The sequence below is a fragment of the Heteronotia binoei genome, chromosome 21 (genome assembly GCF_032191835.1).
Source record: "Heteronotia binoei isolate CCM8104 ecotype False Entrance Well chromosome 21, APGP_CSIRO_Hbin_v1, whole genome shotgun sequence".
In the NCBI taxonomy this organism is placed as follows: Eukaryota; Metazoa; Chordata; class Lepidosauria; order Squamata; family Gekkonidae; genus Heteronotia; species Heteronotia binoei.
The window spans coordinates 159,018,391-159,031,230 of record NC_083243.1 but is presented as its reverse complement, the minus strand read 5'-3'; the positions used below and the strand labels follow the sequence as shown (position 1 = coordinate 159,031,230).

Here is a 12,840-nt window from a genome sequence, read left to right as displayed (position 1 = left end):
ATGACAAGCATAATTGAACTGCAAAGGGAGTTCTGGCCATCACATTTAAAGGGACCACACACCTTTTAAATGCCTTCCCTCCATTGGAAATAATGAAAGATAGGGGCACCTTTTGGGGGACTCAGAGAATTGGATCCCCTGCTCCAATCTTTTTGAACTGTAGAAAGTTTTTTGAGGAGAGGCACCAGATGCTATGCTGCAAATTTGGTGCCTCTACCTCAAAAAATAACTCCTGTAGAGCCCCAGATACCCACAGATCATTTCTCCATTTACCCCATGGAAATTGGTCTCCATAGGGAATAATGGAGTACGCAGCAGACATTTTCCCCACCCTGCTTTCTGATGACCCTAAAGCAGGGGGAGGGCCTCCAAACTGGGGGATCCCCTGCCCCCACCTAGGGATTGGCCACCCTACTTTCAATCCACTTCCAATGCGCTTTCCAACTGGATTTTACTTTGTGAACTGGCAAAATCCAGATGGAATGTGCTTTGAAGCTGGATTGAAACTACATTATTTAATGTGTGTGATTGCAGCCTCTGTCTGCCTTCCTTCCTTCCATTTCTCTTTGGCTGTTTCTACACTTGACAAAAAATTCTGTCCTTGTGCGTATTTAAAAGTAATCATCTACATTGCATATCTCTCACTTCTGTCTTGCTTTGCATTTTCTTAAGTCTTCATTTTTTTTTAATGGCCAATGAAAGCGCTTTCATCCTGCTGCTCTGCAGTTCTCAAGAATACTTTTGAACAGGAGTTTTCCTGAACATGCGGATCTAAGTTTGTAATTGTAGAACTTTTCCTCTGAGTTTTAGAACTCCTTCCCAAAGTCCTATTGTTCACTTGCGAGAACACTGATTCAGGAAGCCGGCAGGTGCACTGCTCAGAGGTGCGTCAACATGTGCTCTCCTCCCAGCAGGGCTTTCCTCACAACAAAAGCCCAGCTTGGGGGAGAATGCACCCTGCCCAGTTGTTCTCACCTTCAAGGTGAAGGCAGCTGGGTGGGGCATCAGCACAGCTTCTCTGAGGCAGGCTTCCCTCACAAGGGAGGCTTAACTCAGAGGAGAACACACCCCTGCTAGTTCTGGGAGACAAAGCCAGGATAAAATGCAGCTGTGGCTAAGGAGCAGCAGCCTTTCTGCCTTTGGATGTGCTTTCTTTTCATGCAGAGGGCTGTCTCTTTCCTAGCCAGTATAACACTTCTATTGTATTTTATTGACATGTCTGAATTTGAACTCTGGTGCGGCATTAATCCTAGTTTTTAAATCATTTTAATTGGCTTGGAAACCAGCAGTTTTATTATATATCAGTCTTTGAGTCAGAATTTACCTATGAATCTTATCCTATAATACAATATAGGAGCTTTTTGTTAATTGAACACTGCATAAGCACATGTACACAAAAACACACTAACGCTACTCTTAATTCCAGGGATATCTGTTCATCTCCGTACTTGTGAATTCAAACAGTGAGCTGATACGCCTGATAAACAATGCTATCAAGAATGACCTGGCCAGCCGGAACCCTACTTTCATGGGGCTAGCTTTGCATTGTATTGCCAACGTGGGCAGTAGAGAGATGGCAGAAGCATTTGCTGGAGAAATTCCAAAAATACTTGTAGCTGGGTAAGTAATACATGAAGATTTCTGTTGTTAACAGTAGCAGAGCAGTGCATTTGATTCTTGGAACCAGGGTAAACTAAGCCTGTTTGCTTAGTAGCTCTGTGTTTGGCAGAAACTTTGAGGCATGAACAGTGCACTTCTCTGTCAAAAAATGTGATAAAGTGAAAGTTCTTTTATTCTTGAATCCAGTTTGATTTTAATGTATTGTATTCTTAACTCTCCCCTTTTCTAAAATCATTATGGATTGTTTCCAGTGCATTAAGATTTTTTGCTTTGCAGGTATTGATTTATCTTCTGTAATCTGCTGTGAGCACTTTCTTTGGGAAGGCATGTGATAAAGAATTAAAAGAAAGCTCTTTATTATTAGCTGCCACTTCTGCAGTGTTTAAATCCTGTAGATATATTCCCTTCCCCAAATTAGTTTGCTTTAAATGTCACTGTAGTTGCCCTTCCTAGTTCTGACTTCAGATTCTCCAAATCATGCTTTGAAAAATTGGGAACATTCCTTAGTCTCTCTCTTCACCTTCATTTTGCACTGTGCTTTCCTCTATTCTCCTTTGATTGCACAAACTATAACTTGCCTGATTCAGATAACTGGGAAGACTGTGGTTTATTTTTTGGAGCTTGCAAGGTTAGCGGGGTTTGGGAGCCCATGAGCCTGTGGCATGTCTCAGGCAGGAAACATGATTTCTGAACTGGGCCATTATAAAAGCAACTTGCTATTTAAGGTTTATGTTTTTGATGCTTAGACCAAATACTTCCTATTATACTGCTTTTAGTTTAGTTCCAGCGAGAAACTATTTGGCTTCCTATCATATTCTGGATACTAAATACAACATAATGAATAAATGATTCAATCCACAAGGTACAGCCATTAACAAAAAGTATTGGTTTCACTTAGAAATTCAACTTTGACGTATGTATCAAGTAAATGTTTAAAATGCTACAGAAAGGCCTCCATCAGAAAAGACAAATGATTCCTTCTTTTCGTATCTTGCAAATAAGGTTCACTCAACATCCACTTCAAAGCTCAGAGCAAATTCAGAGTATTTTGAGTTCTACTATGAAACACTTTCATTTTTCTTACAGAGATACAATGGACAGTGTGAAGCAGAGTGCAGCCCTGTGCTTGCTGCGATTATACAGAACTTCTCCTGACTTGGTTCCTATGGGAGACTGGACATCGAGAGTTGTGCACCTTCTCAATGACCAGCATCTGGTACCTTCAGTTCCAACTGGATCTTTTCCACTTAAAATAATAATATAAATTCAGGACATAGCTGTAAAGATACTTTTCAAATATGCCCAAAGTCAAGTCCTTAATCTCAGATGTGCTGCTTAAATGTCCTGGGGTAGATTTGCTGCTGATTACCTGTGTAATTGTGCTGTGCTGGAGAGGCAGGCAGGAATATTATAACCAGACCCATATGCTCTTCCATTATGTCACGTGTGCAGGGATTTTCTGTTCTTGGCTGATCATACCCATCACTGTGTTTTGATTTCTACATACTGAGATAACAAACAAGGTATAGAGAATATGTAGCAGTTTGGACAGTGATGCTTCTGCAACAGGAGTGCAAATTATTGTCCACTAAGTTGCAGCCTGGAGTTGACAGGCTGCTCTTATCCATAAGAGGAAATGGTCCTTTATGTTTGAAATACTTTGAGTCCTATATATAAAGTCTTCACTATGGTTTTACTGATCAGCTACTTGTGCTTACAGGTGACTGATACGAAGTTGCATACAACCCAGAATTTGGACACAGTTTTTCGTATCACAGTAAAATGATGAATTTACTAAACCAGCTGTTGACCCCAGGCCTCAGTGCTTTCCCAACTGTTTGCTTTTATTTGTTTGCATGAGATACTGTGTTGTATTTACTACTTTTTTGTACCTGTGGGTTTGGTTAATATTTGAATGCTACCCCAGTTCAGGACAAGGCCTGTGCACTTTTCATTGATGAGGGAACTAAAATGATGATAGTAATGAATAGTCCGTTCCACTGAAATATTAAAAAAATACTAAAGGGCACAAGTTTGTATATTTACCAAAAACATTGTAGAAGTCTTCAGTCTTGATTTCAGCATCTATTAGTATAATCAGTATTTCTGTGCTCAGTAAATATTGTTTTCTTTTGCAGCAGTTAACTGTATTACTAATAGATGTAGGCAGAGAGATTTTTGAAGGATTATTCAGTAACCTTCTTTTTTAATGCTGGAAACACTGTCTGATTTTTAGTACTTGAGGTTCAATGTGCAAGGCCTGTCTATGAAAACATCTGGGGCATTTACCAGGCTAATGGTGAGGCTTAAAATTTAGGGTAATGTTCTTGCATCTGGACAAGCAAGCATTCCTGGGATGTATTCAGATGTTACGACCAACTAATTAAGTAGAGATTTGTTGGCATCTGACATGGTCTCAGCTTGTTCATGTGCTCCCCTGGCTTCTACTTCCTCCTGTGTGCAGAGTTTGGCTGCATAGTTCTTGGTTTGACTAAGCTCCAATTTGCCATGGCATCCATATGCAGGTGCCTTGGGAAACTCCCTTCCACATACACACAGCCCCCTTACTCTAAATCTAAACAAAGTCTCAGTTTAAAGTCCTGGCAGACAAACCTGAGTTGTCCAAGCAGATTGGGGTGTAATCAAACTGTGATGTATTTACTCTGCACATTAGATGAAGGCAGAGGCGAGGGGTACAAAAAAGTTTGCAAGCAAGCTGTGATTGTGTCTGATACCAGCACTCTTCAGATTACTGGCAGTTTGTCCTAATGTCTGAATGCAACTCTGGGGTTAGGGCAATAATCAAGCTTCGCTTTGTTAGCCAGAGTTGCTGGCATCCTTGTCCACCTTATTTTAATTATTACATTTAGATCCCACTTTCTTCATTCATCAGAATTACTGTGCTTCAGCAAGGTTGTTGTATATCATGTACCTTTGTACTGTGCCTCCAACCACTGTGCCAGGCTGCTTTAGCCCGGCAACCAGGCTCTCTTGCACTCTTTCAAGGAGATCATCACACTACTTTGGTTTGGGTGCTCTTACCTTCACAGCAGATGCTGCAGTTCTGGGGAGGGCGAACATGGTGGGCTTCTGGAACTAAGCCTTTTGGAGCCCAAGTTGAAGGGTGGTAGTGAGGTGAGGTTGAAGTACTTATGGAAGTAGCAGCTAGTCCATTTGACAACCCTTGTGAATGCATACAGAAAAGGACTTGGAACCTTGTGATTTAAACAGTGTGTGTGGCACAGAAGTAGTATTGAATAGCATTGCAGAACAGTATAAACAAGTGTGATTGGTAATTTAGAGTGGGTTTTAGATAATTGCAACCCTTTTTTCTCTTCAGGGTGTGGTTACTGCTGCTACAAGTTTGATCACCACTCTGGCACAAAAGAACCCAGATGAATTTAAAACCTCAGTCTCTCTGACTGTCTCCAGACTCAGTAGGGTAAGCAAGTCTTTGGCACAAATGCTTCAGTGAAATTAAGCTTAAAGTAAATTCAGCTGCTGGTAAAAACTCACCTTAAAACAAGAACAGCTTTCACTAGGGCCACCTCAGTAGTTTGACAGATTTGCTTAATGGCTGTGGATTTAGGTTTATGTCCTGAGGTTTCCTGCACAGCGAACATATTGGATCTGAGTGAATCAATCTTTGCTTTGTAGCAGAAGACAGGAAGGCCCACTTGCATCAGCTTCGTAGGCATACTTAATTGTTATTTATGTCTTTGTTCAGGTTTCCCTCCCTTGGGCTTATCAACTACTGTGTCAAGTATTTGGTATAGTGCAGGAAGCTGAAAAGCCAGGATTGTGGTTAGAGAAGACTCCTGAACCTTACTAGGGCAGGAAGAAGGCCATGTAATTTATGATCTCAATAGTGTAGTTTTTTAGTGCCCCCTGACAACTCTCTTCCTGGTGTGTGTAAAGTCTCTCCTGCACCCAGTGGCCCTGTGTCTCTCCGGGTCATTTCTAACGTTCAAATATGGTGCTTTTGTAGATACTGAATCTGTACATTAGTTTGGTAACATTCTTGAACTTTTCGGGCCTTTTTGAAATCTACTGGTAGCTTCACTCCTATAGCAGAGAGCAAGAAAACATGCCAGCCTACTTGCCTGTACCTTGGGCAGGTGATGAATTGGGTCGTGTGAGTAGCAGATAGCTTGAAGGGCAGGGTGACTTCTCTTGGGCCGAGTGGCCAGTTGTAGAGCTTTTACAACACTTCGAGGGGGGGGGGGGGGTCCAATTCTGTATTGTGGGCAGTATCTAACCTGGTTCAGACCTGGTTGCAACTCAGTTTCTTGATCTGAAGCACCCTTTTTCTGTAAGTGTGAGATTCCATTCTGGGCATTTCAGAAGTGAGGGGCTTTTCTTTTTTACCTCCACCATAAACTCTAAAGGCTGAAGCCTGCCCCTAAGAGCCTGTTCAGGGGTTAATACTGTTGAATCCTGCTCCTACCTCCAGTTAAAATATACTTGGTGGGGATTTACTGGATTTTGTGAGCCTTGTTTCTGTTTAACTGTGCAGTTTGTCTGAATGATTTTATCAGGGTTTCTTATTACCTGATAATCTACAGGCCGTAGCTTAGCTTTATTGATGAAAAATGGTGATCTATTCAAAACAGTGTATTGGCCCTGTGACATTAAATCTAAATAGTACTTAGTTTCTCTGTGCTGTTGTCTCCTATTCTTATGAGCTCTCCACCCAAAGTTCTTGTATGTTCAAATGGAAATCATCTTCCTTGTTGCTCATCTAAGTCCTTAGGCGGGCGAGGCAGCTGGCTCCTTTCCTGGAGCACGACGACCTAGCAACGGTGATTCATGCTACGGTCACCTCGAGGTTGGACTACTGTAATGCCCTCTACATGGGACTGCCCTTGTGCCGAACTCGGAAACTGCAGTTAGTGCAGAATGCCGCCGCCCGGCTGCTATTAGGGCTCCCTAGACGGGAGCACATTCGGCCGGGGCTTCGGGATCTGCACTGGCTGCCAATAATATTCCGAGTCCGGTACAAGGTGCTGGTCATTACCTTTAAAGCCCTATATGGCCTAGGACCTGCCTACCTTAGGGACCATCTCTCCCCACATGTTCCCCAGAGAGTACCAAGATCGGGCTCGCAAAATCTGCTAGTAATCCCCGGGCCAAAGGAGGCCCGTCTGAAATCCACCAGGGATCGGGCCTTCTCGGTAACGGTGCCTTACTGGTGGAACCAGCTGCCGGAAGAGGTAAGGGCCCTGCGGGACCTAGGGCAGTTCCGCAGGGCCTGCAAGACAGTCCTCTTCCGGCTGGCCTACAACAACTAACTGACACTGAGAATCTTTGGATGGAACTAGAATGCATTTTGACAGACTGCTGCTTTTTTTATGTTTTACGTTTTACTAAATTATTGTTTTAACTGTTGTTATTTAACTGTTTTTAAGCCAAACCTATGTAAGTTTTATATGTTGTAAGCCGCCCTGAGCCACCTCGGTGGGAAGGGCGGGATATAAATCGAAATATAAATAAATAAATAATGTAAGAACTAATTTTTTTTTTGCCCAAGACTTTTCCCCCACCAAAACTCAGGCAAAGTCTTCATTCCCTCAGAAAAAGATGATATTAAGAATCTGAAACAGACAGTATAAAACACACTCAGATGTTGTACACTAGTATGATTCAGCTCAGCTTGTTAACCTGTCCTATCTTCCTTTGGTCTACAAGTGTATCCCTTTAAATTATTTCTCTTCCTCATTTTCAAAGCTATGCACACTTCTCTGTGTCAAATTGCCTGTCCTGTTCTCTTTCCTTGTGAAAATGCTCCTGTCCTGGCCCACACACCTTCACCTCCATGAGAACAAAAGGACCAGGCTTCTTCAATCAGCCTAATCAATGCTGTCTCCTGCAACAACCTCTTCACAGATTGTGTGCATGGTGAGAGGGAGTATACGACAGCACCAAGTGATAATAGCCAGTTTGAACCTGTGTCTCTCTGTGTAGGGCATTCTGTCCTTCACAAGTGCGTATGCACACAAAAGCTTACATTCTGAATAAAACTTAGTTGGTCTTTGTTGGTGCTACTGGACTCCAGCTTTGTTTAGTTGCTTCAGACCAATACAGCTGCCTACCTGGATCTACCGGTGGCCATGTTAGTTGGCAATGATAGCCTGTTTGAATTTGTCATTTCTTTTCAGTTCAGCTACTGGATATTGAAACTTCCCAGTTCAATTCACTTCAGTGATTCAGTTATTCATTCTTTCATGTGTGTGTGTGTGTGTGTGCTGATTCCCTTTTAGTGTCCCTTTAGTTCTTGCTGTGACATGGAAACTAGACTTTGACCCTTTCTGCACTGCCATTTCACTTGCTTTTACACTGCATTTCAGTTGCTCTCCCCCCACTTCTACACTCTTCCACAATCTCACTGAGTATACCATATGCATTCTCTTTTTCATTCTGCACTGATTTCCCCCCTTCAATACCCAGATTGCTTTCAGCCTGCATTTACCCTAGGCTTTTCAAGAGAGGTCTTATGATGATTTTTATCCTTGGTTGGCTTCCAAGCCAAAACTAATTTAAAAGCATAAGTGTACCCTTGGATTTTCCCACCCCGCCTGTTTCTGGTCGCACTAAGGCCAATCCCTCCTCCACATCAACACCCTTATTAGTTGGTTCAACTCTGGGATTTTTTTTCGGGAGAGTGGGGGGAATTGGAGATTGCATGGCAGCACTTGGACTGCCTGCTTTGCCACCCCAGACAGGATGAGAGTGGTGTCAGCAAAGTCACTTTTCCCTCTGCCAGACTCCCCAGCAGGTGCTTGGCAAGGGCAACCACTAAAGGCATGGTCAAAGCTGGCCAGCCCTGCTCCTCCGTGCTTCCTCCTGCCTGCAGCTGCCACCTTCTCAAGAGGATGAGCCCAGTGGTGCTTCAGCAAAAGGAGAAGGCTGCCAGCCACTCCCTGACCCCTCTACCACTGCCTAAGCAAAAGCCTGCTGGCTAGCTCCTTGCTTGGTTCCCTCTCCGGCAAGTCATGCCAATTTCAAGTCCAGGGAGGCAAGCAGGGAAGCTGCAACTTGCTTGGCTCTTCCTTGGCTCTCAGAGGAGGGGGAGAGGGCTCCAGCTGCATCTCCATTTTGAGCCAGTTTGGTTAGTGGTTCAGTGCATGGACTCTTATCTGGGAGAACCGGGCTTGATTCCCCGCTCCTCCACTTGCAGCTGCTGGAATAGCCTTGGGTTAGCCATAGCTCTCCAAGAGTTGTCCTTGAAAGGGCAGCTGCTGTGAGAGCCCTCTCAGCCCCACCCACCTCACAGGGTGTCTGTTGTGGGGGGAGAAGATATAGGAGATGGTAAGCCACTCTGAGTCTCTGATTCAGAGAAAAGGGCAGGATATAAATCTGCAGTCTTCTCCTTCTTTCTTCCTCCTCCACCTTCTTTCTTCCTCCTCCTCCTTCTTTCTTCGTCCCCCACCCCTGTCTTGCCTCACTTTTCGTTCCTCTTTGCCCGATTCTCTGCCCTGATTCTTCCATATTTAGGAAGAGCAAATGCATGTGAGAGAACATCCGCAAGGAACCCTTTCCTGCCAGATAGTTAAATAGGCAGCTGCACCACTGGCTGCTGATTGCATTGTTAAAATGGCAGAGTCAGCAGTTCATGTTCTGGAGTTCTGGAGTTTTACATAGAGTAGTTCACTGTCACCCCTCCCATTCACCAACAAATTACAGCTCACAGAATACACATATGAATTAGGGCGTTAGATCTAGGATAGGAGGTAGGAAACACATGCAAAAGAGAGTAAATCTATGCAACAAATCTGTTTATAGTCTCAAACCATTGTTTTTAAAAACCAGGAGGTGTGCTGCTGGTGGTTATGTGTAGAAGCTGTGTAAGAGTTGTGCTGAAGGGCTCATTGAAATTTGATTGACTCCGACCTGCCTTTGTGGGATTCCTGCTTTCTGTGTGCCAGTAACTCCACAAGAGCATTAGAAAGGGCTGGCCGTATGCCTGTGTGGAGAACAAGGCGTTGGGAGCAGAATGGAACACCCACAAGGGCTCCATCCATACTAAGCCAAAACTCCAGTGTGTGCAATGCTAGCAGGAGACAGGAGGGGAGAAAGGGAAGAAATCTGGTTGCTCTGATGCGATAATTACATTGCAGCAGCATCTCCCTATGGGAGCTGCCCCAATGCCACCTTGGAGGAGTGGCATTTAAACGTTTCAGTGTTTAAAATTTTTTTGGGGGGGATGCCACCCCTCCCAACAGGCCAGCCCGCCACCGAGCTTGTGTTCCTCTGTGGGCCACCCATGCCTGGAGTAGCCCAGCAGCATTGAGCTGAAGGGGGTGGGAGTGCAGGGAGGAAAGGAGAGAAAGGGGAGGGTGCAGTGTGCCCCACCCCTTGCACACACGCATTCAGCCAAATTGTTGGCAATTGGACATGCACTCCCCATCATAAATGATGTTACAACCACAGTCAAGAAAAAAAAGTAAGTTTTGGTTGTAGAGGCAGTATGCTTACATGATTATGCAATAAATAAACCAGAGAAGAAAGAACAAGGCAGAGGGCAGGCATACAAATCCAAAGCCAACCTGACTACTCTGATTCTCTGGAATAAGCTACAGTGAGCTGTGACTCCAGAAAGGATCTTTGTCTCTTTGTTTTCTTACAACATACTCTTTTTCATATTTCCCCCAAGTTTTGCCCCATGCTTTCCATTTATCTGAACTCCTTGACAAACAGTCTGCTCTATTTTTATTCATGTTATTCTTCTGAAGCCTTCCTTGCTCATAGTGAAGCCAGTTATTTGTAACGGCCTGTGTTCCATCTTCTGTCTACACTTAGACTGAGAGTTGTTCAAGATTCCAAATCTACATTATGGTGGTGTACCACAGGAGGATAAAACAGCTCTTTGTTTTACAGATTGTGACATCTGCATCAACTGATCTCCAGGATTATACCTATTACTTTGTCCCTGCTCCGTGGTTATCTGTGAAGCTTCTGAGGCTCTTACAGTGCTATCCACCTCCAGGTAAAGTAATGAAGAACTGTTATGTTTTGTTGCTTTCCTTACCCAGCATAGGGAAGACAAGCTTCTGCTGAAGCAACGCATATGCTTGTTTTAAGAGAAAGGCTACAGCATAAGCTTTGTTTAGAGAGAGAGCACACCATACGCTTACTCCAAAAAACGATTGCTTAAAATATCCAGTCACCACTTACTGTCCAGTGGAGGGTGTAATGCTCTGAATTTCTATTGGAGCAGGTCATGGGGGGTAAGGGAGCATGTTTTGTGCATTAGATATAACAGTGACTCAGGCTGAGTTTGCAAAGGGGCAGTGTATGTATAAAATCTAAATGTTAAATAACTTGGAGGAAGAAAATTGCTGCCAAAATGGATTTTGGATGTGGTCATATGCCATCATAGTGTTTTTGCATCCAGGTCAGGGAGCAATCTGTAGCCAAAATTACCCTGGTGGTCTTCAACAAGTTAATCATTACTCATGTTTGATAATACTTTGACCTGCAATGTCAATAAAAGCAAGCTTCAATTTGAAAAGCATGTGTGTATTTAGATGATATGCATACAGAGTCACTGGGATGCTTTTTTTTTTAAGTTTAAGGGATTCCTGGTTAGGTCTTCCTACCCACTAATCATCAGTTTGCAAAGATGCTTCCCACATTGCCCTCTGGACATACTGTGCACATGTAGATGCGTTTGAAATGGAAAGCTGTTTGGAGCCACCTGAAAACCATTCTGAGCTTCCTGGAGGAAGAATGTGATAGCTGTCTTATTTTGAAATCTTACTTTTAAAATCTTGCCAGAAAATTTCCCTTGTTTGTTGTCAAGAAAATTTGAAGTGTTAGGTGGCTGACTTATTAACCCTTTGGCTGAATTTAGCTGTTTCCACATTGTGACTGAGGAAAAATGATTGGACTTGGAGGACCCTGGCGCTATTTAACATTTTCTGAAACAGAGAAACAGTGCCATCTACTGGTCACAAATGGGGTTTAGTTGAGGGCATAGGCAATTTCTCTATAAATTTGCTTAACCATCCTATTTCTTCCAGAAGACCCGTCTGCACGAGGCCGTCTCACAGAGTGTCTGGAAACTATTCTTAACAAAGCTCAAGAACCTCCAAAATCCAAGAAAGTGCAGCATTCAAATGCGAAAAATGCAGTGCTATTTGAGGCAATTAGTTTAATTATCCACCATGATAGGTAAGTCAGCCATTCATAGTGCAAAGCCGACAACAACAGACCGTGATTTAATCTTTCACTTGTGTTTAGTATGCTTTGCACTAAAAACTTTCAAGCCTTCTGTCTTTTAAAGATGGTTTGGCATGCAGCTGTAAGCAGTCTTTCTACCAGTGTTCTGAGAAACCACTGGAGTGAAACAGACTATCACAGGAGTTTCCATTGTTTTGGAGTTGAATCTTCCAACCCTATAGCTTTGGCAAATGTACTTCTGAAATGCTTCTCTCTGAAAAAAATGTACTCATCTAGATCTGCATACTTTATTTTAAAGGATTTGCTAGAATTTGTGGCTGAAAGTAACTATAGCACTGAAGGTGGCTGTAGCAGGCCCCAACTGTGGTCTTGCCTATTTTATAGAAAATACTTGTAGTTTCAGATACACTTTGTGTGTGTGTGTGTGTGTGAGAGAGAGAGATAGTCTCAGCTTTTTCAAAAGTCACTTTGCCCAGACTTGAAACCCTGCTGAAGATGGTGGCAACCCCCCCCTCCCCCCATGGTGGGATGGGGGGAGAATTCAGCTCTGTTTACCTACATTGGTAGAACTCTAAGTCTTGAGTACTGCTTAAGTGTTTCAGGAAAATTAAGTCTATTACTCTTGATTGTGGTTTTAACTAACTCAGCTGCATCATTCACAGTGCCTTTATTTCTCCCCTGATCTTCTACTCATTTCCTCAGACCAACTTTAAGAGCGGCAATAATGTCCAGTTCAATACTGGTGACCAAATTTACCCAGAAATGTTCATCAATACAGAATATGATCTTCCCTCCCATACATGATGTACCAGTGTATACTTTGCCTCTTCATAAATGCAGTTGTGCTATTTGAAAGGGGAAAAAAGGCTCCTTATACTGTGGTCTAATTTTGAGTTGAGATGATGTAAATTGGCTAAGAATTTCTAATTTCTGTTAAGTGACATCAAATGTTGCTTGCTATCACTGGAATAATATAAGGAGAATTTTTGAAATTCAATAAGAAATGTCTTGCTTCTGTTCATAACCTTATATTTAAGG

At 43.0% G+C, this 12,840-nt stretch overlaps 1 protein-coding gene across 4 annotated transcripts in view; it reads left to right on the top strand.

Moving 5' to 3' along the window:
• AP2A2 (adaptor related protein complex 2 subunit alpha 2) overlaps positions 1–12,840 on the top strand; it is a 75,702-nt gene that overhangs the window by 38,246 nt on the left and 24,616 nt on the right. For 2 of the 4 annotated variants that reach the window (XM_060263028.1, XM_060263026.1), the window contains exons 4-8: positions 1,427–1,620; positions 2,707–2,836; positions 4,961–5,062; positions 10,498–10,606; positions 11,646–11,793. In XM_060263028.1, coding sequence (XP_060119011.1) covers positions 1,427–1,620; positions 2,707–2,836; positions 4,961–5,062; positions 10,498–10,606; positions 11,646–11,793 — 683 coding nt within the window. Of the gene's footprint in view, positions 1–1,426; positions 1,621–2,706; positions 2,837–4,960; positions 5,063–10,497; positions 10,607–11,642; positions 11,794–12,840 lie in introns of all 4 variants that reach the window. The other 2 variants (XM_060263027.1, XM_060263025.1) reach the window with 1 other exon arrangement.